Source organism: Musa acuminata, chromosome BXJ3-1, assembly GCF_036884655.1.
Source record: "Musa acuminata AAA Group cultivar baxijiao chromosome BXJ3-1, Cavendish_Baxijiao_AAA, whole genome shotgun sequence".
Taxonomy (NCBI): Eukaryota; Viridiplantae; Streptophyta; class Magnoliopsida; order Zingiberales; family Musaceae; genus Musa; species Musa acuminata.
Genome location: NC_088349.1, coordinates 8790210 through 8815603, shown reverse-complemented (window position 1 = coordinate 8815603; position 25394 = coordinate 8790210). Strand labels below are relative to the sequence as shown.

The window sequence follows — 25394 nt, the reverse complement described above, 5'->3', positions numbered from 1 at the left end:
CGTATCAGATAATGCTGCTGAACTTAATCGGAAAAAGGTTCGCTTCTGTGGGATATATATGATTTCTCGATGACGAGGCAAACAATTTGAAACCGACCTCGATATAACGAGGAGCGCACGTGGCACGCGGATGCCCGCTACGTAGCCACGTGCCTCGTTGTCACCATGCAACGTGTCGCCCCACGTCGCCAGTTGCTGCTTTTATGTGCGCTGGCCTGTCCGGGGGTGTAGGTATTACGATTCCACTCGAGAACGAAGAGGAAAAAGAGAGAAGAGATCGTACCGCAAGAATGCAAGCCGGAAAGAACGCGATGGCGTCCGTGAAGGAGACGGCCGGCAACGTCGCCGCCTCGGCCAAGGCTGGCATGGACAAGACGACGGCCACCGTGCAGGAGAAGGTCTCCCTCCTATCACATCGCACAACTAATATGGATCTGTGGCATATGTAACGAGATGGCTCGCTGCAGGTGGAGAAGATGACGGCCCACACTCCGACGGAGAAGGCGATGGCGGAGGAGCGGAAGCAGGAGAAGGTACGGGAAGCCGAGATCAACAAGCAAGAGACCATGCAGCAGAACGCTGCCGCTCAGCAGAGGACGCTCGCGGCCCACGACGGCGGCCACGTCGCCGAGCCGGGAGTCTACCCCGTCGGTGGAGCGCCGGGGGAGGTGGCCGGCCACCCTACCGGTGGCCACCTGATTAGCGGCGCGGTGCGGTCCCGCCCGATAGGCCGGGACACGGGGACGGCGAGGCCCGCCGCCGCCCACAACCCCTGCGTCGGCTCCACCGAGCCTGCTGCTCGTGGGACCGGCGGTCGCTACGCCTAACGATCCTCCACCCGTCAACCATAGGTCTGGATGACGTTAAGCTCTACATGACGCCGCGCTCCTTTAGTGTGTCTTGAAGTCTTTTTTGCTACGTAGTGGCCCATGCACCTGTCTTTGCATGCTGCATATCGTCGTTGCCTTGTGCGGCATGCTGAGAATGTTTGAAGCGAATAAAAAGGGAAAACTAGCTTGTAGTATATACTGGCACAGCGAATAGCAGCAAACGAATCGAGCAAGAGTATCCAGTAACAGGTACCTTTGTTTCAGCTCCGCATTTATCGATGCCAGCGAAGTAAGTAGCGTCATTGGATGTCTCGTTTATCTGCTTCCAGCAATAGATATGAGGGTTTTACTTCCAACAGAATTCAGCGCAAAAATCAAACGCGGCTTTTGAGAATTACTTCTATTCAACAAAAAGTTTAAATGTAAAATCAACCTGCCTGGTTAGGATTTACCTATTCAAATATGTGGGTTAGACTCCACTGCATTGCTCGCCTGACGGTGACATCTGAACCCTCCTTTCATGGGAAGCTTAAGATACAAAATCGAATAGCAATTACCAAAATGGCTTCCGTTAAACAGCTAGTTTGATAATAGTAGCCCAACTTTAGCGGATAGTCGCACGACAGATAGTAGAGTCTCTTGATTGACAAAACGCAATGGGAGCAATCTTACAGTTCTTGGTTAACCATGAATTTAAATGCATGAAATCTTGTAAATTTCTCTCGAGATAAAAGATTGGGGATAATGGTTATAGGAGTTTGGCATCGTACATGTGGTGGCTGTGGGTCGATCCACAGAAATTGCCATAGCAGATGAAGGGTGAAACTTCAGAGTGCCATGTCATTCTCTATGGTGTGTTCATGCAGATGTTTGTTCAATGACCAGTTAGCACATACGGCTTTGAGCTGGTTGGCAATTCGAAGAGATTCGATTAAGCCACATGCCTGACTGCTCCTTAAATGTAGCTAGCTATTCCAAAATAAAGCACGGCAGAATCACCACCTCCTGAAAGAAAAAAAATCTGCATAAATATATTAATCATTGTGAACAATGAAATAAGAAGTCAACAATCCTCACTCCTATACAAATAATCATTTTTTTTGTCAGAATTAAGCAATAGATCCTTGGATATTTTGTCCCTGAAACATGCAAGTAATTTTTCATCTGGGAAATCACTAAATACCATTACTATCAGTTTGACATGAGTAAGGCTACGATCATCCATCATGAGAAAACATTAAGGTCTTGTATGAGATCGCGGAGTCAAACCGTGGCAAAACAGACAAAAAGGGAGATATTAATGAAAATAAGATAGAGGTTAAAACTCTATGTACGAGATTGGAGTAGGCAATTCCTTAATTATGTTCCAACAAGCAAAGGTCTCAGCAATTCAAAGACAACAATTATAGCAAATGTTCCCAAATGCTAGTGTTAAGGAGTGGAAAAATACAAACTAAATAATAACATATCATGTAGAAGAACCAAAATGAACAATGAAAATTCTTGCACGAACAAACAATTTATACACATTACAAGGAATTAATTGTATTATTTTTAGACTAACTGACTTGAGTGTCTACTTTCAGCTTGAACATGTGTAATTCTATTAATACCATGCCCTCAAAACATCACAGCATGCAACCAACTTTCATCTGCGAGAAGAAAATATTTTCCATAAAAGGCCCAAACCCGATAAAATCATTAGACATATTGGCACCTTTCACTATTGCAATTTTTTTCAAAGAAACCGTTATTATATATATGGACATGTTACACAATTACAAAATTTTAAAAAGAACCTGTTTTTCTCTGTATTGTTCAAATTAACTCACGATTTCCTAAATAGTTATTCTTAACTTTCAACCTTGATATACTCTTCAGGCTCGTATAAATGAAATACCGTCATTGTTCATATCCAACCTACCTAGTGATAAGAAGGCAGAAGGAATTGCAGCTCTTGACTTTGAGATCTAAAGCTTTACTCACCTTTAAGCACATTGGAGATTTCCGAGAGACAAAGGCTTCTCATTTGTTGTCTGCCCAGCTCGAATTCTTAGAGGAGGTGCATGAACTGTTATTGGAAGAATCCATTCTCCTTTTTCTCTTTGCTCAATGAGTAGAGGATGCTCGTACCTGTCAAAGGATAGGATACAAAATGTACTTTCATTCCAATCAACCAATATGACCAAGGTAACAGTGCTGTAAGTTTGTTCAAAACGTACAACTAATTAAGGGTATGATTGGCATGAATCAAATAAGAACTTGAAAAGGTATTGCTATCATGGGGTTCATAATTCTGAAAAGTTAGACTAGGAAATGTTCCTGAGTTCTGGTAAATTGCTTGATCTTTGCTTCTTGCTTCCTCTCTCCATGGAAAAGGTAGGCATGCTAAGCTCATGAAATTCCAATAAGTTAATCAATTCATCAAGACTTTATTATGGGTCTTTCGCTAATGCAACATCATATGCACAATGGGGACAGCAAAATATGGCACGAGGATGGAATTCAGTTGATAGTGGAAGACATCTGATACAAACGTTTGAACTACAATACCCTAGCAGAGGTGATTGTTGCAACATTACCTACTCAAGTCCAAATCCTTGGGAGTGGTGAAAAACTCAAAGCGAAGTGACCACTGCACTGATACTTTTGGTGTGGAAAAGGATATTGGCCCATCAATAGGAATTGAGAAAAGAAAGCTTGTCTGAACCAAATCAGCCACTACCTCATGATGTTCACTCTGAACCTGCATATTCAAAGCACCAGGATGAGATAGCATCTCCATGAGCAGAAGTACAGGGTTATACGTTTAATACATAACCAAGTGTCAATTTAAAAATATACCCAATGAAATTAAAATCCATCTAAAAAGGGCGAGTCAGAGTTCATTGATTGATGTATATTAACATCCATCCACCAAAAGCATTTGGAAACAAAATTCAGCAGAAAATTAAAATAGACCCAGCCACTAAATAGACTAAAGTAGTAACAATTAAAAAAATGAAATTATTCATGAAGAGAAGACTGTTACACGTGTGCTCCATCCAACTGATGGGTCACATTATCTAATATGATCCATTGCAAATGTTGTTTGCTTTATTCAACAATACCAACAAAGAAACTGGATTGATTGTTCCTCAGAAAATGATCCCATTATAGTTGCCCCCAGGCAGCTCATCTTTCAGTAATCATTGGATTCCTAGATACTTCGAAGTATTTCTTTTAGAGGTGTAACTTTTTGTTATCAGGCCACAGATCTTTCAAATGAATGTCTTCGAGTATTCCTAACAACAATTGTTTTCATAAATTAATCAAGCATCCCTTCGTACAATTAGTTCGAGGAACAACAATTATACAGATGTGGAATCAATATTTAATTGGTGGATTCATGCAACATTGTTTTCCTTCACAGAAGACTTGTATTTGTTTTCTTAAATCAACCTATAGAATTGATGATTATCAAAGCAGTCAAAATTTCTTTTTTACAAAATTTGAACATGTAAAACGACTTTATTGGATTAATCTCCTCTGCCACCATCATACCAGAATAAATATTTACAATAAGGCAAAAAGAGAACCACTTTCTTCAAGCAATTTGCATAAGCACCAAAAATAAGGTATGCAGTTTTGATGTAGCACAAAACATTTATAATAAGAATGAAAGAAGCTAGGAATTGAGAAAAAAAAGCATAAAAAGGACATAGTCTAGTCACTGACAAGGGTAACCAAGAAATTATATGTTTTCATTCCTTAAACTTTAAAAAACTAGCCAACATGAACCTAGAGGAAGTACCTTAGTGATAGTTGGTGAGCTCCTCCTCGAAGGATGAACAAAACATTGGGTAATTGTTTCTGCAATCTCCAAAGTTATTGCAATCTGAAAATGCTCACGGATTTAGATGAAACTTCTAGAAAGGAGATGAAGTTGATAGAGTCCATATATTTATACCTCAAGGCATCTCCTGAATCCTCCATGAAAGAAAGTAAGAGTGCCACCAATCTGTCGACAGAATACCATGTGTATTTTAGTCAATAAAAATATGATTTTTGAAAAACCATTGAAAATGGTCTTACCATGTCGCCAAAGTAGTAAGTTGAGTCAGAGTTCTTAGGAGAGAACCGAAGCAAAGTTTGGTCATCAATCTTAATATTGTAAGACCTTCCACGAATGAAGCCTTCTGCTGCAGGGAATGGTTGTTGCAGATTATTTATCATCCTTCTATGCTAAGAGGGAAAAAGAGCAGTAGTTTATGCACACGAAACAGGAAGAAGAAAATATGACAACTTACATGACAGAGGTTCAACAGGTTTAGGCATATAAGGTGATACAATATCATCCTTAAGAAACTTTGACTCTTGAGAACTTCTTTGCTGACTGGGAGAGGGAGTAGATAAAGAATCATTCAACCTATTCTGAGGTGATGACTCACCTGTCAGCACAAAAAACCCTCAGCTTGGAATTATTTAAAGAAGAAAATCATTAAGCATGACAACACATAACAGAACAGACTAATGCAAATTGGTACAGAAAGAATGTTATAGTGAAGAAGTGATGCATTGCATGCTTCTGTGGTACATGAAGAACATAAGTTGCCTTGACAAAGATGCATTTAGGTTTTGACCACCAACTTGTTTTAGCATAAATGTTTGATGTGATGAGAACTGAAAAGAAATGACATCAGACATAGATGATAAGATGAAATTGATGTATCAGAGTCAAATCTAAGGTGACCGCCAACTTGTTTTAGCATAAATGTTTGATGCGATGAGAACCGAAAAGAAATGACATCAGACATAGATGTTCAGATGAAATTGATGTATCAGAGTCAAATCTAAGGAGTAATCCACTTCCAATATGAACATATACACAACAAGTTGCCAACTTGTTTTAGCATAAATGTTTGATACGATGAGAACTGAAAAGAAATGACATCAGAGATAGATGATCAGATGAAATTGATGTATTGGAGTCGAATCTAACGTGTAATCCACTTCTAATATGAACATATACACAACAAGTTCAAAGGATACATAAGTACCTGCACCAGGATCATCTATGGCCTCAGCTACAGACAACTGAGCAAGAGGAACATGAGAGGGAACAGTGGTGCGGTCAGCTTGAAAATTATGAAAATCATTACTAGAAAGCCTTGATGCAATTGACTGCAAGGATAAAGAACTCCGATAAGGCATATCAAAATTTCCTCTACTAGGATTGTAGGAGGAAACAGATGATACTTCATCTTTTGAGCTATCATATTCTTCATCCAGTACATCCAGATTTTCATTGGCCCGAACCTGCCAGATAAAAGAGCATCAATGTATGAAAACTTGCACATAAACAAACATTTAACCGAAAGAAGCTATTCGAGAGATGAACTCCAGTACTCTTCTCAAAGAAGAGCATGTGGCTTGATACAGGCTTTAGTAGCATATCTAATAAGCTAAAAGCATGTGAGTTGACACATCCAAAAAAGATATCCACGTTATACAAACATCTCATCTTCCTAGCTATGTCCTATAGAGTTCATGAACATTCTTTACCTTAGCTTGTCCTGATAGGATAAAAAATGTCACTTCAGTCACATGAAGTTAACTTTCCCAGTGATAGTAGAAATTAATAAAGTGAAATAAATGTTCAGCTTTTTAAGATCATTTTGCAGCAAAACAAGTAAAGAAAGACAATCTTACAAAGTCACAATGAAGTCATAATTTCCTTCTCAAAGGTGCAAAATGCTATAGAAAAGGAGGAAATATATGCAAAACAAACCAAGACATTTTTCTTTCATGATAAGAATAGAACATGGAATGTAAATACCCATTCAGAATCTGCATCTTTCTCTCTCCAATATATATCCAACTGATCAGCTGCAATTGGTAAGTTTCCTGAAATAAAACCAAGTACATATGAACTTATCTATATGCCAACATTAACATAAACAATATTAAAAGCAGTAGAAGAACATACAAATCATACTGCATGGTGTAAAAACAATCGCTTTAGTAAGGTCATGCCATCACACAGTTATGGAACATGTTATCTATGTCTTTGTCACGAAGAAAATGCTCAAAATTGCTCATAGAAATATTATGTTGATCTGAAGAATTAGCACATGGTAAGAACTAAAAGCAGCAATCACCAGATGAAAACAAAAGTGACATAACAAGTTCCTTTTATTTCAAAAGAAACATATATCAGCATTTTACATTTACACAAAAGTCATGTATATCACATGAATAACTTTAGCCATTTGTCAATTAAGTTGCACTCAATATTATAAGATACAACAAGGCTTTTCAGATGATATTACAACATAAGATTTTAAGTAGCTCATCAAAACAAGCACATAATCCAAGAAATTTGTCACTGTTTTGAGTTACAAAAAAGAAAGGTGCAATCATGAGCTATCTTTTAACATACCTTTATCTTCTCATAGACCAAGGCATACATAAATACTAAAATAGATTTACAGCATAAAATCACAGCTAGCTTAATAGACACAAATACTACAGTTTTCATTATTTAATTGCTAGTGATCATATATCCACCATCAATTAAAAACATGCCTTAAAATTCCAAGATGATAGTGTAATCTTTCAACCATTATTATCTGCAGGGGTACAAAGATCTGTGCTCTTTATAAAAGCAAACAAGCCCCAACCATTCCCAACTGCTGTCTGCCAGTTTAGCACCAAGTTTCACAGCAAAATATCTATCTGACAATAAATGGAAGGAAAACCCCTCCTTTATTGCAAAAAAATTACGTATGATAAACCAAAGTCATAAAAAAGCACTAAAGATGCAGAAATATGTTAAAGCAAATAGTCTAGGATGAGAGCTTCATTAACGAACAAACTCACAAAGCATCTTTTAATAAGCATTGCAAAAATTAAGGGTAATAGCAAAAATTTCTTTCATCTGATTAATTACTGAACAAGTTGTGTTAGCTTGACAGGTCTACAATAACAACCACAAATTGTAGGAACCATTTTCTGTCACAAATAAAATTAACTCTATTTCATGCATGCAATTAATTTAACATCAGGCCACATCAAAAATAATCATGCTCCTTGCGCTAGTGTTTCAAGTATTCAAACAGAATATATTGCCGCCGTCACCTTCTTCAGTCAGCAAGTTGTTGCTCTTTTCTAGTACCCAAATCTGCAGTGGAGCTCGAGCTTCCTACAAAATTGAAGTGCAGCCATCAAGTAAATTATGATAAATCATACAATTAATTAGCCAGCTGACTTATGCCTTCAGGTGGCAGTTAACAGTTTTAGATACATTATTCAAAAATAACGAAAAGAAACAGAAAAAGATCATATACATTGATCTCATCTACCTTCTCAATAGATAGAGGCATTTCTAAAATGAGGATAAACTGATAAAAGGGTAGACAAAACCAAGTGAAAGCTAAAACGAAATGAATAAACATGCATACCTAAACAGACCAACATTTATGCAAATGTTACCATCAAAAGGACCAAGATTGGATTTTGCTATTAAGATAATCATTAAAGATACAAAATGTTGATGAAATAAGGGTTAGTTTCATGAGATAAGAGAATGCCTAATTGTCCAAATGCCTGAATAAAGAACAATCTCTATATAAAAGAGTGAATTATTCCCAGAATCTCTCAAGAAATTTGAGATAGGCTTGTCAGGAAAAAAGACAGTGAGAACAATATTAACTAGATTCGTTTTAGAAACTAAAAAGAGAATGTAAACTGAGATACTATTGATAAAAGCAAGAATTTTAATTTTGAATGATACCGTTCGGTACCGATCCGCCAGCAGACCGGTATGCGGACCGCCCGCTATCGGGCGATATCGTCAATTGGGACTGTTTTCGCCCCGTTATCGCCTGAAATCGATCAGTAATGGTCAATTTTGATCGTCGCCGCCAGTTACCGGATGATATTAGCCAAGGGAGAAGGAAGAAGAGGGAGAAGAAAAGAGAGAAACTGGAGATCCGACGTCACTCACCCTTGACAGTCCCGATTCATCACCACCCTCACTCCCTGGACGTTGCAGATAAGATGTCACCTCCTCCTCATCTAAGGCAACGAGGCCTCAGCGTCGTCGGCAACTTCTCATCCGCACGGGGAGAAGAAACAAGGCAACATCACCCTTTTTTTATTTTAACTTTATTATTTATTATTATTATTATTATTATTATTATTATTATTATTATTATTATTATATATATATATATATATGTATATATATATATATATTGAGCGGTACGTCAGAGTGTACTGCTCGATACGCTCATACCATACTGAGCTGAACTCGATATGTCGGTACAGTATGAAATTACGAACCTTGGATAAAAGTAAAACTACTAAGAAGATCACTCTACGACAACCTGAGTTTGTTTGACCAGAAATCTAGCAATCAAAAGCATAACCTGATAACTTCAAACACATATCCTACCAGAGAGTAAACCAAATAATGACAAGCATAAACAATAATAAATAGTTAATTAACCTTGTTTTCTACTAGAATGAACGAACTTGTTACATGAAAAATGACAAAAAAAAAGTTCAATTGTAAGTTTAATTAAACTTATGATAACTAATCATTACAATCGCAAAGCTAGAAGATGTCAAAGATCAACATTTGAAGCTTTCCATCAAAAACTTTCACAATCATAATGAATTTAAGGATTGGGCACAGCGGCAACTTTTAAATGTGGGGCACCTTATCTTTGCATTTTTTTCTCTTTTTTATATAACAGAAAAAAAAGTGTTGGACTAATTTCTCTTGAGTAAATTAATGATGAGGAGAGTGGCAGAAATTTATAAACATTATACAAAAAGTAAAAAGGACATCAAGTAAAAGAAGCAGACGTATAATCTTTCTTGTGTGCAATAAGAAAAGGACAATGGCCTTACCAGAAATGAAATTGATAACTAATATTCAGTGACTATTTTTATCATAACCATCCAGCCATAGACCAAAAGGTGGAAAACCTACAATTAACCTAGTAATGTAGGACAGAATCAAAAGAGCTATAGTAACATTCAGTGTTCATAAATAATTATGTAATTGAGAATAACAAGACTAGTAACACTAATTAGTTCGTTTACAAATTTCAACATCTATAAGAAACCAGCCATATGGAATGAAAATTTTTAAAAAGGAGCTGACCAATGCACTCACCAAGAGTTATGCCATGATAAGGCCCTCAAATAGTGGAATCATACACTCATACTAACATGGTCGGGTACAAGTAGGTAAAAGAGCAATTAAGTTGGCTCTAATTAGTATTTCAGCAACTTAAAAGCCAACCTAAGCTGATTTAATTTACAAGATCAGTGATATTTGAGAGCAACTGGGCTAATGGTATCAGGTGCAAAAGAGTCGATAAAAGAAACATTTTGTGTAGGCTCTAATTAGTACTTCAGTAACTTAAAAGTTGATTGGTGATATCTGAGAGCTGATGGACCAAAGGAATCAAGTGCAAAGTTGCTTGAAGTGAACTAGCTTATCTTGATGTGGTAAAAGACAAGTGGCATATGATCACCAGCCACAACTTTGACAGTTGGATTTGATCACCAGGAGTGGACAAGATATATTATGTGACAGTAAAACATATGTTGAAATCCTATTATTGACAAATGCAAGAGGGAAAAAAACTAACCACTTGAATCAAATCATCCGTGGACACTCCACTACCATCATTGTTATCCAGTACAAACCACCTCCCGGATATTGTACTTCTTACATAATAAATATAGCGAATGCTGACACCCCGGTAAGATGGTGGCAAAATCTTTGGTAGCTCAGCACGTAACACATCTGTATGTATTGTTTGAGCATGTAAGAATGATACAACAATATTTAACACACTGAACAAAAAAATATCGATCAGTTCTACAATATAAATGATTTGGGAAGCAACATAGGGAAAACAGGATAAACCATGAATTTTTCGATCAAATAACTTTATATCAGAAATACTATTGCAAACCACCAATTATGCAAATCTTTGGCCTTTTTCCCACAAATTTCATCATAGTGGCATGTATCGAACAAGTTACACTACATTTCTGAAACAAAAGTGAACTGGGAAGCGGGTGCTAATTTCATTGTCAAGTGAGATATTACTTCAGCCATTAGTTCTTTATTACAGAAACCTTTGATGGATCAGGCTTCCGTTGCAAGCAGTAATGTCAAATTTCATGTGAAAGAAAATAGGCAAAAGCACCAGATTGATATGTGATGAAGATGAACATACAATACGGGTGGCAGTAAGAAGGAAGGCACTTATAACATATAAGTAATATGAACCATTAGAATCCACCTTTATAGCTTACTGATTGACTTAAAAATAGCCAAATAGTTCTATTAAGCAATAAAAGCTCAGTTGTTCCTATGGTCTTAACATTCGTTTTCCTTTTCTTTTCTTTTTTTGGTTGTAAAGAGAAACAGAGATTTGACGTTCTTTGTTCCTATCATTTCTCTACACAGAGCTAATGGCTGAAGAAAATCCATTTGATCAACCCAGGATAGTTGGGAGTTGGGACATTACGGCTTGCTTTCATTGTTTGTCGCTTTGGTTGTCTCAAAGGTGCCTGACATCAATCTCTCTGTCAACTGCACCATAAATAGGCAGGCAAAACCGTGAGCAAGCTACATCATTAATCTTATCCGTCCATCTAATATCTAGAAAGAGAAAGAATAAATATATGGAAGAGATTGATCGAACTACAAAAGAAGAAAACTTGACCAAGCATAGCAGTTGCACAATATCTTACAAAGAGTTGCCTCATAGTACCTTATGAAAAGTAACAATTACTCAACACTAGATAACAAATGATACATGGTAAGCATTATAAATCTTTTTTTTTTCAGATGCAACTTCATTGCAGATTTAGTAGTGTCCAACTGAATAAGAATGCTGCTTACATGTTTTGCTACACCCAGAAGAAATTATCACCTTTGAAACTATTGATGGTGCCATACAGTCCAGAAACAAGTGTTCACCTGTAACACCAACAAGCAAAGGTCAAAACTGAAATATATAACCATTTTTTGCCAGATAAAATTGCTCTGCTAAATATGATATAAGGAAAATATATCATGTTCCCTCTGCTTAAGACCAGGGTTCGTCATTTCAGGTACTGGACCTGTATTGAAGATTTGTTGGGTCGGTACATACCGATGTACCAACACATGGTACGATGGGGCATGCCAACAAAGACTCGGGTGATCCACGTCTCAAACGCTAGTCGAACTGGTCCATACAGTTTGTACCGTACCGACTCGGGCAGTACAATAAACATTGCTTAAGACAATATAGTGGTTTACACGAGAAAATAATCAAAGAAAGTGTTGCCCACAAACAAAACCGAAAATCTCTATTGAGTACCAAATGTTGTTAATGGTCATATGCTCAAAAGTATCCACTATTCACTCAATAGATATCAAAACAGATTTAAACTAGATATATCTATTTGATTTTTCTTATACTTTTCTAAACATAGTCTTCTTCTGCAAGAAATGATAGTTATGTATAAAAACATTGTTGTAAAAGTATAAGCAAATAAGTCGATGAGGCTATTTAATGATAGCTAACAAAGTTAAAAACCAAGTTTCTCATTTCATTGATATAGAAAAACAAAGAATTTATACCAAAGTTTTAAAATGATGTCACCGCTATTTTATTTCAGCAAAATTAATGCACTATTGGAGCTTTGAGCATGAAAATTGAAAAGGATAAGAGATTTTATTTTAGAACTTGTATCAGTATGCAGTATTATGTGTTATTATTTAAGGGTCAAAAAGCTTGCTCTGACTATCCCAAAAGAAAATGGTAATTTCTATCATTTTTGTTTACAAAAGATTTCAGTAAAAAGAATTAATAGTTTCACATGTTTTCCTATTGAAGAAAAACTAAGGCTTTCAGAAAATAATAAAGTGTATGCCACAAAACCTCCCAAGAAAAAGCAAAAGGCAATCTGAGTATCTTAAAAATTCTGTCCCGCTGGTAAACAAATAGAACTTACAAACCAAGAAATTAGATCTTGGATAACAAACCTCATTCTAGACAACTCAGTCCGTATGTCAATATGGTAAAGTATAATACAGACTGTCACTAGAAAAATTAAAAGAACTAGAAGTTAAAGTATACAAAAAATTTGTATTGCTAAGATGAGAATGTTAAAATGGATGTGTAGAGTTACTGGGAAAGATAGAAAAAGAAATACTTTTATTCGTAAACTAGATATCACTTCGATACAAGATAACATGAGAGAAAATCATTTAAGATGATATAAGCATGTACCTATAAGACCTCCAGGTACGATGGTTAAAAGAGGTGAAATGATTAATGTTAGTGGTATAAGGTGAGGTAGAGGAATGCTTAAAAAGACCTTACTAGAAACTATAAATAAAGATTTTAAATACTTTGAACCTAATTAAGCATATGACTTTTCACAGATCTCAATGGCAGCAAAAAAATCCATATAGCTAACCTCAAATAGTTGAGACTTACAGCTTTGTTATTGTTGTAGTAGTTGAGGTATCTATATATCACAATACAGTAGACCATATGGTGCAGTAGTGCATGGTATGGTTGGCATGCTCGGTGTACAACAAAAAGTGAAGCCAAAGCTCATAAAGATGTGTTCCTAGCCTAGACCATTAAACATAACCTAAAACTAAGTTCCAGATGCAAAGAACATAAAGTACATAAACTAAACAAACTTAGTTGAAAGTAACTGAACTCCTACTGGTCCACTAGTTCCTTTACAAAGACTAAGAATGCAACAAGAATAAAGTTAAACAATGTCTACTAAGAGACAGATGAACACATCCCTGCAGCAAAAAAGGGGTAAAACTTAAAGCTTTGATGAACAGATCTTTCTTCCTCAAAAAGTAATCGGTTCCCAAAAGGGCAAAAAGTACCAAATTGCATAAAAACACTGCATTCAGCTCTTTTAGTAAAAGTAAAAGCGTAGAGATGAAATGGTACTCAAGTGCTTCATGCCATCAAGCATGAAGCACGTGTGCGCGAACACACACAAAAACTAAGCAATGAGCAACAACTAATTTATGAACTTGAGAAATTAATGTAGTAAAAAAACAACTGTTTTATGAAAGACTGCATGATATCTGATATACCCTACTTATATAAACTTGCATAAATCTAATGTAAAATGGCATTGTTTAATGAAGATGATAAGATGTATAAAGTCATAAACAAACGCTAAAGTCTATCAGAGTTAAGAATGTGATCAAATTCTTGATATTTTCACTATTGCAATGGCCAATAGAAAGACTAACGATCAAGGTGACAGTGAGATGTATTTCCCTTTTTGTGATAGCAACCAAGTAAAAAAATTGAACATCTCATGCTACACCAATGCTTTTGATGAAACTGCAAGAAGACACTACCTCTCCTTTGCTTCAACCCGGGCAATGGCTTCTGAGTGGAAAACCATTGGGAATCCAACTTCTCGAGACCCTTGACTTCAAAACTAAAATTATCGAGCAAGAACGAGGAGGCTTTATTGCTCCAATTCCCTCCATCAGTATATCCATTTGAAACTTTAGGGGAACAAATCTCAACAGTAGCAGTTACCAAATCGCCAGGCCTGTATATTTCTTTGTCGAGCAGGATACTCAGAGAAGGAGCAACATCTTGTTTACTGGACAAGTCGACCTTTTTCTCATCAAACCATCCAGTACTTCTAAAGAAGGAAAACCCGCTCTGTGACATCTCCAACGTCCAAGGATGCCCATTCAATTTGGTGACTTCTCTTCATAAGTGAGCAGCATCATGAATTATAACTCTTTTCAACTAAACTGCCAAATATCAAAGCCCAAGTTACGATGATGATGAATTTAATCCTGGCAAAAGAAGTTAAGAGAGAGTTAGAAGAGCATCGTGAACTAGAGTGCGACTAAATGCTACTGCATAAAATGCAGCAAAATACAACGACGACTATCAATTTTCTATCAGAAAACTGGCAGAAAAAGAAAAGGACAGAACCCTAGATCCAAGAATCGCGTCGAGAGAAAAATTTGCAGCAGAAGTAACATCAAATCGAGACTTCGGTATATAGTGGGATTTTGGATCGAATTCGCTTCGAACCAACAAAGATCGACGAAATCAAACCATGACATCCCCTTACCACTCCAAGACGCGTGAACCGGGCGAGCAAGCCGCAGAAATTATCAGAGCAATACGGCCAATCTATACTCCAAACGGCGAGAGGCACGAAATACACGGGTGTGCGGTCGGATCGGAGTGAGATCGGGCTTGAACAAATCGACCCTAGGGTTTCAAGAAGAGAAAAGGACAAAGAGTGAATCAGATCAGGAAGATAACCACAGGGTTAAGCGAAAACCGAGGCAAGGATCGGATCGAGATGTCACCCGCCCAAAGATCCAAAGATCTGAAGAGGAAGCCAGCAGCGATTGCAGTCCAATTACCGTATATCTTCTCTTCTTCTTGGGGATCTTCTTCCTCCAGTCGCCGAGATCGCGCTGATGGACGATGTTATTGCAAACCACGGTCCTCGTCGGGCTACGGTGACCCACCGGTGAGCAACACGGCGAGAGACCCTTAGAATATTAATAAGCTTCAATATCAAAGAATGACAGGAAAATATGTATGTATGTATGTATGTATGTATGAATATATATATATATATATATGCATATAAATTTATTATTTAATATTGTTTGCTATTAATAATTAGTTAAAAAATTTATTTATTATTTATAATCTTAATATTATCGATTTTATTTTCTTTTTCTTCCTCGTAATGCATTATTTTATCAACGTTAGAAGAGGAGGAAGAAGGAAGTTAAGTATTCGGTGTATTTATAAAAGATTAGTTTATCAATATTAAAATATAATTATAAACAATAAAAAGTGAATTACAAATATTAATCCCCGTATGCATATTGTGAAAAATATACAAAATTATCTCATTATATCCTAGTCATTTTTGGTGCCGCTGATGATAAAAGAACGCCATGATCAAGCTAAATGAGCATATTATGATTCATGTGGATGCTTATATATTAACATTTCATGTTTGATTTAAATAGTTACGGTAAAGAATATTTTGCTCACCTTATTTAAATCTTCTTCTTGTTATTTTATCCAAATGTGAATGTTTAATATTAGAAAAACATTCTAACAGGATGCTGTGATTCATGATGATATATCATTTTGATCGATTTGGTATATCATTTTCTAACACATCAACTAATAAAAGTAACTTGAACGTAATTCTATATGCTACAGCTATCGCACCAGGGAGGCTGTGGGATCACCGAGAACATCTCTGGTCATCAAGAATGCTGGTATCTCGCATGGGCGTTCAAGCCAATCCTATCTTCGTAATCCAAATACAATAATGAGGCAGTCAGACACGGAAGACTAAGCACTAAATAGAAAGTCACTGCAAAGTCACCTTTTAATCACAATCAAATAGAGACAGTACAAAATGATTCCGATATCACAGGATTTTATCACCATATCATTAACAGCTGAAACCAGGCAGATATGGATCCAAGAGAAACCAGAAAACGAGCAGAGTCTAAATTTAATCAACAAGATTCAGGAAAACTACGGAAGCAAAGTACCACTAAAATTACCCCGAGTCATTAACCGCATGGATGCTCGGAAAAGTTTCTTTTAGGAATCCATCAGATCCTACGGAAATGACATAACCGCTGCTGGTGTTTTAATCTCACCCGGAAGCCCTGCGCAGCTCACTTTCCCCATGTGCGAAGTGGCACCGATCACCGAAAGAGCAAGACCCTTTTCCAAAGTTTTCACACAACTTAGTCTTGTAGTTGCTCCGAGAGCCTGTTGTGGCTGCAGGAGCCGAATTCCTGGCTGGCAGCCCAGTGGTAGCACTAATGTTAACGATTAGCTCTCTCACCATTGCACTCGCCCGATTAATCTGATCAAACGATCCCTCCAGCTCAATGTTCTTCAGGTTAGGGTCTGACTCATGCTCCCGTATCGACAGCTTTGCACCAGTCAGGCGGCAAATCTGCTTGGTATTGACTCCACCCTTCCCAATGATGGCACCAGAAAGAGATGCATCCACACTGATCTTTGCAGTGGCAGAAACTCCAAAGCTAGCAGCAGCACCCACAGTAGAAGGGGGAACTGGCTCAAATCGACGAACTGGCTCATATCGACCTCCCGGTCTTCCTCCCATTGGAGGTGCCATTGGACCATCAGTGGATGATACCTTTGGTTTGCCAAGCTCCTGCTCTCCATGGGCAAAATTGCATCTGTCTCCAAATTTACAACCTTCTGCTGTGTTGTATTTGTTACATAAGCGGGTCTTCACAGCAGGCGCAGGAGCACCATCATGAATGGCAGAAAGGGCTGCTGGGTTCCTCACAGGAGGTGCAAGTGCTGGATTGCCTAGGTTGTTCATCTGGGCAACGGCCTGAAGGCCACCAGGAACATAATGGAGAAAATGGCAACCCTCTCCAAATGGGCAACCAGCAGTGCTGCAGAGCAGTACCAGGACCACTATCAGACAACATATTTGCATATAAAGAAACTAACTGCCCAAAAACATAAAAATAAAGAAAGAAAACATCTCTCTTACTAGATGAGATTTGCATACAAAATTACAACACACATCGCCACAAAGAGAACATACCTTGAAGTAAAGATTAAAAAACAAAACCAATACTTCTACCAAATAAATAAAACTAGAACTTAAAGTTAGATGAGTGGGTCAATAGAGGCAGCTCCATATTACTCCACACAAGTCAATGGAGAAATCCTCCTAGAAAGTCGACTCCAAAGCTATAAGACGTAAGAACTAAAAATACAAAGAACATAGGTCAATGAACCATCGCATAAACACATTGATAATTCACGAAACACACGAGACAGTAAAAGCATATCTACATTATACCCATTACTTTTAGTAATACCATGATTTACAAAACGTTACCATGTGGAATAAATCAGAGTTTAGCATGACCAATAAAAGAGTATCATCAATGGGGTGAACTGATGCAACAGAGGACAGTCACAAAAGATATTACCAATCACCTCAGGCAACCCCCATTACCACCATTATAGTTCTGACAAAATTTTCATCACATGGCATCACCAACCGTCATCACCTCTCAATAGTCAACAATTACGCCTTGTGAAAACCCTAATCATCGACGTTTGCTTAGCCAACTATATGCCAATTTCTTGCACACAAGTCATTCTATCAATAAAAAATTTTAACAAAAGAAAATTAAATTTTAATTTCATGCTTTTCCTTCATCTGCTTAATTAACAAAATTGCTTGTCATATATTATAATAATAAGGAAGATGATAAACTACTAGAATTTATTTGATTAAATGAGTCAACCACCAACAATGCCATCTTCAGTGGAGGACAGTGGTGTGCATGTATAAATTTCCCATGGCAAAGTTTTTAGCAAGATGATGTAATAAAAACATCAGATGTAGTTTTTTGAGTTTTAGATTTAGACTCATGTTTCCATATTAATAACCAAGTCTATCTTAATTGGCAACGAACACCACAGAACAACATGTACAGATTGACAGCAACATTATCAAAAAACCCCACATACAAAGAGAAAAAGAAAAAGTCCACTACACCATAGATTAGCTGCCATATTTCCTTTGTATTATGAAGGAAGCTTCATATCAATTTTCAATATATTTTCAGGTATTTTCTCCCAATACTATTATATTGTAGCCTAATTTAAATAAGAATAAATGCCTTTACACAACACTTAAAACTCAGATCTCAATGAGTTATTTCAGATGTCTTTAAAAAAAGGTTTCCTACCACCAGTTCCTAATGGTCCTCAAGGTTGATGTTGATGCCAGTAATTGTTTAAATGGAATAAATACTTTCAATAATTTACCAGCAATTTTACATGAGTGTTAGTCAAGTTCAAACATAATTCAAATTTCCCAAATGACATAATATCTGAAGGAGAAAGTCTAGCATTGTTTAATCATTACTAGTCACGCAATTTACTTTTTGTTTAAGTCAGCATCTTCCATTGATGTGAATCATTATGTAAAAAAGTGATTTGAAATTCAGTATCTAATATCATAGTAAACCAGTATAGTGACTGAATTAGGTGATTACATTCTTCAAGGAAAAGCTACAAATAAATTATTACAACATCATCTACCCATAGCTGCAACGATTGTGCGCTTAGGGTTCAAATATGAGTATCCTTAACATTTAGTTTAGATATGCTTCAAGTATGTAAACCACGAATGGCAAGTGGAGATGACTGTTTATTTCCAAAGTGATAATTAATAGAAAATGAGGTATAAGGAACTCTCTAACACAAGACATGCATAGGAAAGGGTAAAAGGAAAGTGATACAAACATGGGTAACCAGGTCTGTCGTTATGCCTGGAGGTAGATGATACAATCTCTAATTCCAAAGGTGAATGTTAACTACTTGTTCATAAAAATGAGATAAACATTGTAAACAAATTTCTCAACAATTTACATATTTGCCATTCAAATTAATCTTAGGTTTGTACTGGAAATAAGAAACAGTAACAAACAATGTATAAAAACACGGTCTTACTTCCAATATAATTCTGTTTCCCACAACCAAAGAACTAATCCAATTAGATAAATCAATTTTTGATAGAAATAAACAGATAAGGCAAAGAGAAAACAGGCGAAATATATACAAGTAACCGGATAATTGGATGTGACCAGCCATATCAATCAAATCATTAAAATATTTATCTTCCATATAGTTGCTATGAAGTTGTTCATCACTTGAGAATTGCGATACATGCTCTTCTTGTGAACTCCAATTTACTCTGTTCAGTGTTATTAACAAGCTTAGAGCACATAAACCTGTACAAAAAATCTTAGATGACCGATAGATTAGCACCAAAAAACAATTTCGTTCCAATTTTCACATAGTTGCAAAAACAAAAGTTGTCATATGATGTGGATTTTAGATAAGTTAGGATTATAACCTGAAAAACTTGGTGCATGGCTTCGATTTGCTTCCTATACCATGTTGGAAAGAGTCCGATTCTGTATGACATTAGTTACATGTTCTCAGTTAAGTTCATCTCATTTACTAATCTTGGTAGTTAAAGTACATACTAAACAGTTTACCACCCTTTGGGGAAAATAGGTATATAGATTGACAACAACAAAGTTTTAATTTACATCAGAATTTAAAACACTACTAAAATTCTCAATTGACAAGAAGGCGTCTCAAAGTTATTCAAAATTTTACAATATGAAAATCCGGAAGCAACTGTGTACTACTAAAATCACTGCAGCCAGTAGTTTTGATATAATTATAATTTGATAGCGGCATACAGCAGTTTGATTCAGCTAGTTGCTAGTGAAACTATAAAACAACAAATTCAGATGACCCCTATAATGTCGGAAATTCTCGACAACAGTCGCTCTTAGAACCAGCACTTTCTTTAGTAAAGAATATAATGAAAGAAAGTTATTGAGCTTGCCCAAGCCTTAATCATCTGTATCGTCTTTAAGACGTTGAAGAAGCAACGAAAAGGAACATTTACTGACATGGAATTAGAAGATACCAAGCTACATGGCCATGAAATTATATTGTAACTATTCATCAGAAAACAATGTGCACGACAAAAGAAGACACCATGAAGTATCTATTGGCCAGATTTTTCTTTTCTATCACGTAAGCCAACAAATGCAACCTCACAAACAGAAACAAACTCAAAACAAGCCCTAAACGGAAGACAAAGATATGGTACAATATATCTATACCCATAAGAAGCTAAAGGTGCCGATGCCAGAACAACAACACAGCCGTCTTACAACAACAACGTCTGAACACCTTTCCCTCAAAGCAAGTTGTATAAAATGTCAGTAAAAATTGATCAAATACCAAACAGATTAGACGGAAATAGAACCTGCATACCTCCAAACCTATTGAAAAGTGAATATGACATCAAAAACTTGACAAAATCAATGTTCATCAGACCAAAAAAATCATCAACTTTTCAAGCTAAAGCAGCGTAGCCTGCCATGCACAAATAGAATTCAAAAAACAAAGAGAAGAGGAAGAAAAAGCCCAGGAAATTACTTTTTGAACCCTATCTTCTGCTACCAAGACAGAGGCGGCCACGGTATAAAACAACACCAGGCGAACCTCGAAAAGAAGAAGGAGATGTAGAAAAAGAAGGTGATAGAGGCCAGAAAATCATTTCCTACCTCTTGTCCGCTTCGACGCAGGGCCGCTTCCATTGGCGGCGTCCGGCGGCCCTCTCTTGCGAGACGCTTCCATGGCCCCGGCCACGGGATCTGGATCAGGAGCCGGAGGAAGGACTCGAGGGGAATAAGGGGAGGACCGAGGGACTGAGAAAGATCGGCCGGAACCCTAGTTAGGGTTTGGGCGGGAGAAGAAAACCCGTGCCTCGACAGACCGAGAGAGAGAAAGAGAGTCGTGGAGGACAGCCTGTGGCGCAGGACTCGAAGCCTCCGAACTAAATATTCTGACGAGGCATATTGTAGTCCGCGCTGCGATTGGCGATGCCGTGGACACCACATGACATCACGTGCGTAAGAGATGTCACGTGCGGTGGAGTGATGGGCCGAAGGATCATTAAAAACATATATTTATGTGAGATTCCATTACATTCCGATAAATACATTTTGTCTAAAACTTAACACTGAGCCAATGAAAATTACGGTCATATTATGCAAATGTTTATTTAGTAATTTAATAATGTTTATACATAATCTTTATCTTTTATAAATATTTTTAGGTGATTTTTCAAAAAAGTTCATCTTTTTATAATTTTTCAGGAAATTATCCTTATTTTTAAAATTCTTAAATCCTAATTATTTTTTTCTTTTCTTTCCTTTCTTTATTCTGACGGATTTGATGAATCGATTTACATATAATATTTCCACAATATGTTACGATATTTTCAGCAATATCCAAAAGAGACACTATAACATACTATGTTATAATATATTATAATATTTTTAATACTATTGAAAATATTTTAATAGATGATTAAAAAATATAAATATAATATTTTTATAAAATTTGTAAAAAAAGAAAAAGCTATGTTATAGTGTTTTTATATTATATTATAATATATTTTTAGGTATTCATGAAAATAATATATTAAACAATCTATAAAAAAAAGGAAAGTTTGAGAGTCTTCTATATATTGGATAAAATAATGGATTATTTGATAATTATAAAAATGAGAGCTGTTTAAAAAAATATTTCCTTTAATTCATCTAATATTTTTTTTCTTTTGAAAGGAGATTGATGTTACTTAAATAACCTCCCATTAATACATGCACTTGGTTAGTGTCCTATTTCAAAAGGAGATTGATAATACTTGAATAAACTTCCATTAATACATGCACTTGGTTGGTTTTTATTGTATGCCAATGCCACTAATGGGGGATTATATTACCTCCCTTTAAAGATCTTTTGTCTAATTTTAATCAAGAATGAATATGATTTATTGTCATGCCATATTAATATTTATCAAATAATTTATTTTGCAAAAAAATATATTTTTTAAAATGATGTTACATTAGTAACCTCCGATTAATTTTGTAAATTTTTTTAAGTCATGTTATATTAATATTTATAAAACAATTTAAATTTTTACACGTAAAATTATTTTTTTAAAAATATTTATATTACTTTAATAACCTCCAATTAATAACACATGGAGTTGGGCCGATTTTATTGTATCTTAATATTAAAAAAAATTAATATGATTAAAAATTATTATTTACTATTAATTAAATTTAGGTAAATATATTTTAATAGGATCTCAAGATGAAAAAGGTGAAGTGTTACTGATAATTTTAGGAAAACCATGTAAGATATCACGATTTTAATTAATTTTAAGTTTTAAGAAGCACATCTATCACACAATAAACGTGGGTTATTAATGGAATGTTACTAAAGTAATATCAATAAAGTAGTTATTTATAAAAATATGTAAAAAGTGAGTTATTTAAAAAATATTAATATAGTATGACCACATTGTTAGTTAAATTAAGTCAAATAAATTCAAATATAATATAATAGAATCCCACGTTAGGGGGCCTATGGCTATTAGTGGGATGTTATTAATATAATATTTTGATAATTATAATTATTGAATAATTTATTTTTAATCTAATATTTAGAATATCCATACTTTTTTTTTTACTAGATCGACTAATATACACTGTATATACCTATTACAAGTACTAAGTTGAATTGAAGTACGACGGGTCATATAAAAGGAGTGACTATATGTCTAATACCAATCATGTAGTTGGGCAGGAACTTTATGAATTAGACTAAGCCTCACTTATAAGTTGGGCTGAGTTTTGCCATTAAACTAGACCTTGCTTGGCTCGCGAGTTGGTCATAAACATATGAGTTGAAGTCGTATCTAACTACATTGATTGGGTCGTAACTACCGCATGAGTTGGCTAATGCCTAGCCATATGGTTGGATCGTATGCGGCTGAATCGTATCTTACCATATGAGTTGGGTTATACATGATCACATGGATTGTATCGTACCTAGCCACATGAGTTGACCCATGCCTAATCATATGGTTGGATCATATCTTACCACATGGGCTGAGTCATACATGACCACATGAACTATATCATACTAGGATGAAATAGTCCAATTATTATTATCAATATTTAAAAAAATTACAATGTAATATAAAAATGCTATAGCATAGTATTTTTTTTATAAATTTAAAAAATGTTATGCTTATATTTTTTTTAACTCTCTATTAAATTTAACATAGTACAAAAATACTATGTTATAGTATTTATTTTTTCTATGTTACGGTGTTTTTTTTGGATATTAGTGAAAAAATCATAATATAGTATAAAAAATAGTATAAGTAAACTAATTCGCCTTATGGACCGATCCATACAAAAAAAACAAGAGAAAAAAAGGAATGTTATTAGGGTATTTTAAGTATTATGTAAAAAAGTACTTATTTAAGAATATTAAAAATAAGGATAATTTCCTAGATAAATTAAAATATGAACTTTTTTAGAAAAATTAACTAAAAATATTTATAAAAGATAAAGCTTATGTATAAATATTATTAAATTATTAAATAAGCATTTGCATAATATGAGTGTAATTCTTATTATCTCATAATTAAGTTTTAGGCAAATATATTTATCAAAGTATAATATAATCTCATAGAGATACGTGTGGTTAATGGCTCTTTAGCCCATCACAATTCACGAAACCCCAACCACTCATTGACCTCTCTTACGCACGTGATGTTATGTGGTATTCATTGCTTCACTCACTCTCTCTCTCTCTCTCTCTCTCGTTCGATCGAGGCTCGACTTTCGTTCTCTCGCCCAAACCCTAACTAGGGTTTCGATCGATCTCTCTCGATCCCTCACTCCTCCCCTTATTCCCCTCGAATCTTTCCTTTGTTTATTCACCTCCTTCGATCCCTAATTCATGTACGATTGCGATGCCATGATACCGCTAATGGAAGCAAAGCTGCCAATGATAGTAATCGGTGAGCTTAGGGTTTGCGATTGGATTAGGCAGAGCTTGAGCTGGACTCATTTCAAGCTCAATCTTAGGGTTTGCGATTGGATTGCTCTAACAATATGTTGGAGAAGATGTTTTTATTATGTATTATTAATGTGTGATGTGTACTCGTAAAATATTTTTGAATATTTGATAAGTAATGAATAAAAGTTATATTTTAAATATCTATTGATGTAAGCATTGTCGGGTAGAATTATATTCCATAGATCGGTTTAATATTACCTAACAAATTTATCTTCTAATATTTTTAATATTTATTCAAAAGATATATATTAATTATATTGTATAGTATACATATTAAGTAATTAAGAGAATCAATGTCATTAGTGTCATTTCAATAAAAAAATTCTATCATAATTAAAATTTATTTTTATTTGTTGATGGCTCTAATCATAATTCAATCTGAATTGTAATACACCTTATCCAATTAAACATGATCATATAATATAACAAAAAATTATGAGATATTATTATAAATATTCAATGAACATATATTCCAAAATTACACTATTAAATGACTACGATTATACTCGTATTTGTAGTCAACTCAAGTAAGTGTTAGATTGAACTTAAAAATCTCTAAATATTACTAAAAAATATAGATACATTATTAAGATAGTATTTTCTATATATATTGAAAGTTTGCGAGACAATACCTATTCATCTTTAAAGTAAGTGAATAAATTAAGATCATAATAGCTATATTATTATTAGTAAAGAGTTAAGTAGCTGAGGTTCAACAAAATTAGTTTTGGAGATTTATTATTATTATTATTATTATTATTATTATTATTATTTTAAAAAATATTTTCAGATAATTTTATTACATAATATTCAATAAAAAAATTAAAATATAATTTAATATATATACTTTAAATAAATATTAAAATATATTAGAAGATAATTTTATTACATAGTATTCGACCGATCTTTGAAATATAATTCTACCCAACAATACTTATATCAATACATATTTAAAGTATAATTT

The 25394-nt window shown here is 35.2% G+C and overlaps 3 protein-coding genes across 7 annotated transcripts; 1 reads left to right on the top strand and 2 right to left on the bottom strand.

The window, feature by feature from the left end:
- Window positions 1–223: 223 nt before the first annotated feature.
- Window positions 224–1024, top strand: LOC135628961 (11 kDa late embryogenesis abundant protein-like). The gene is made up of 2 exons (XM_065136006.1): window positions 224–398; window positions 468–1024. The coding sequence occupies exons 1-2, from the start codon at window positions 291–293 to the stop codon at window positions 825–827; spliced, it is 468 nt and encodes a 155-aa protein (XP_064992078.1). The 5' UTR covers window positions 224–290; the 3' UTR covers window positions 828–1024.
- Window positions 1025–1442: 418 nt separating this feature from the next.
- LOC135628958 (uncharacterized) lies at window positions 1443–15401 on the bottom strand. Of its 5 annotated transcripts, XM_065135998.1 has the most exons (16): window positions 15220–15401; window positions 14976–15118; window positions 14236–14691; window positions 11746–11823; window positions 10478–10635; window positions 7950–8013; window positions 6649–6716; window positions 6069–6128; window positions 5870–5993; window positions 5120–5260; window positions 4905–5011; window positions 4780–4830; window positions 4624–4707; window positions 3413–3576; window positions 2817–2963; window positions 1443–1835 (listed from the first exon to the last, which is right to left on the bottom strand). In XM_065135998.1, exons 3-15 carry the CDS (start codon window positions 14558–14560, stop codon window positions 2819–2821), a joined length of 1569 nt encoding a protein of 522 aa, XP_064992070.1. In that variant the 5' UTR covers window positions 14561–14691; window positions 14976–15118; window positions 15220–15401; the 3' UTR covers window positions 1443–1835; window positions 2817–2818. The 5 variants fall into 5 exon arrangements, with proteins under 5 accessions (XP_064992070.1, XP_064992069.1, XP_064992066.1 ...); XM_065135997.1 differs by having other exon boundaries at window positions 1443–1851; window positions 5870–6128; XM_065135994.1 differs by having other exon boundaries at window positions 5870–6128; window positions 15220–15400.
- An 841-nt stretch (window positions 15402–16242) lies between these two features.
- LOC135629712 (zinc finger CCCH domain-containing protein 14-like) lies at window positions 16243–21315 on the bottom strand. Its single transcript, XM_065137532.1, has 3 exons — window positions 21052–21315; window positions 19818–19878; window positions 16243–17328 (listed from the first exon to the last, which is right to left on the bottom strand). The coding sequence occupies exons 1-3, from the start codon at window positions 21122–21124 to the stop codon at window positions 16548–16550; spliced, it is 915 nt and encodes a 304-aa protein (XP_064993604.1). The 5' UTR covers window positions 21125–21315; the 3' UTR covers window positions 16243–16547.
- Between the last annotated feature and the right edge of the window lie 4079 nt (window positions 21316–25394).

Bases quoted from the DNA above. Each gene is read 5' to 3' on its own strand.
- LOC135629712 (XM_065137532.1), bottom strand. From the start codon at position 21,124: ATGGAAGCGTCTCGCAAGAGAGGGCCGCCGGACGCCGCCAATGGAAGC. The intron at 19,879-21,051 runs GTAGGAAATGAT...AATGTCATACAG, and splicing joins TGCGTCGAAGCGGACAAGAG to AATCGGACTCTTTCCAACAT. The intron at 17,329-19,817 runs GTTATAATCCTA...ACTGCTCTGCAG, and splicing joins CCATGCACCAAGTTTTTCAG to CACTGCTGGTTGCCCATTTG.
- LOC135628961 (XM_065136006.1), top strand. From the start codon at position 291: ATGCAAGCCGGAAAGAACGCGATGGCGTCCGTGAAGGAGACGGCCGGC. The intron at 399-467 runs GTCTCCCTCCTA...GGCTCGCTGCAG, and splicing joins CGGCCACCGTGCAGGAGAAG to GTGGAGAAGATGACGGCCCA.
- LOC135628958 (XM_065135997.1), bottom strand. From the start codon at position 14,560: ATGTCACAGAGCGGGTTTTCCTTCTTTAGAAGTACTGGATGGTTTGAT. The intron at 5,012-5,119 runs GTAAGTTGTCAT...CATTCCCTGCAG, and splicing joins ACCTGTTGAACCTCTGTCAT to CAGAAGGCTTCATTCGTGGA. The intron at 4,708-4,779 runs GTATAAATATAT...GAGCATTTTCAG, and splicing joins GATTCAGGAGATGCCTTGAG to ATTGCAATAACTTTGGAGAT.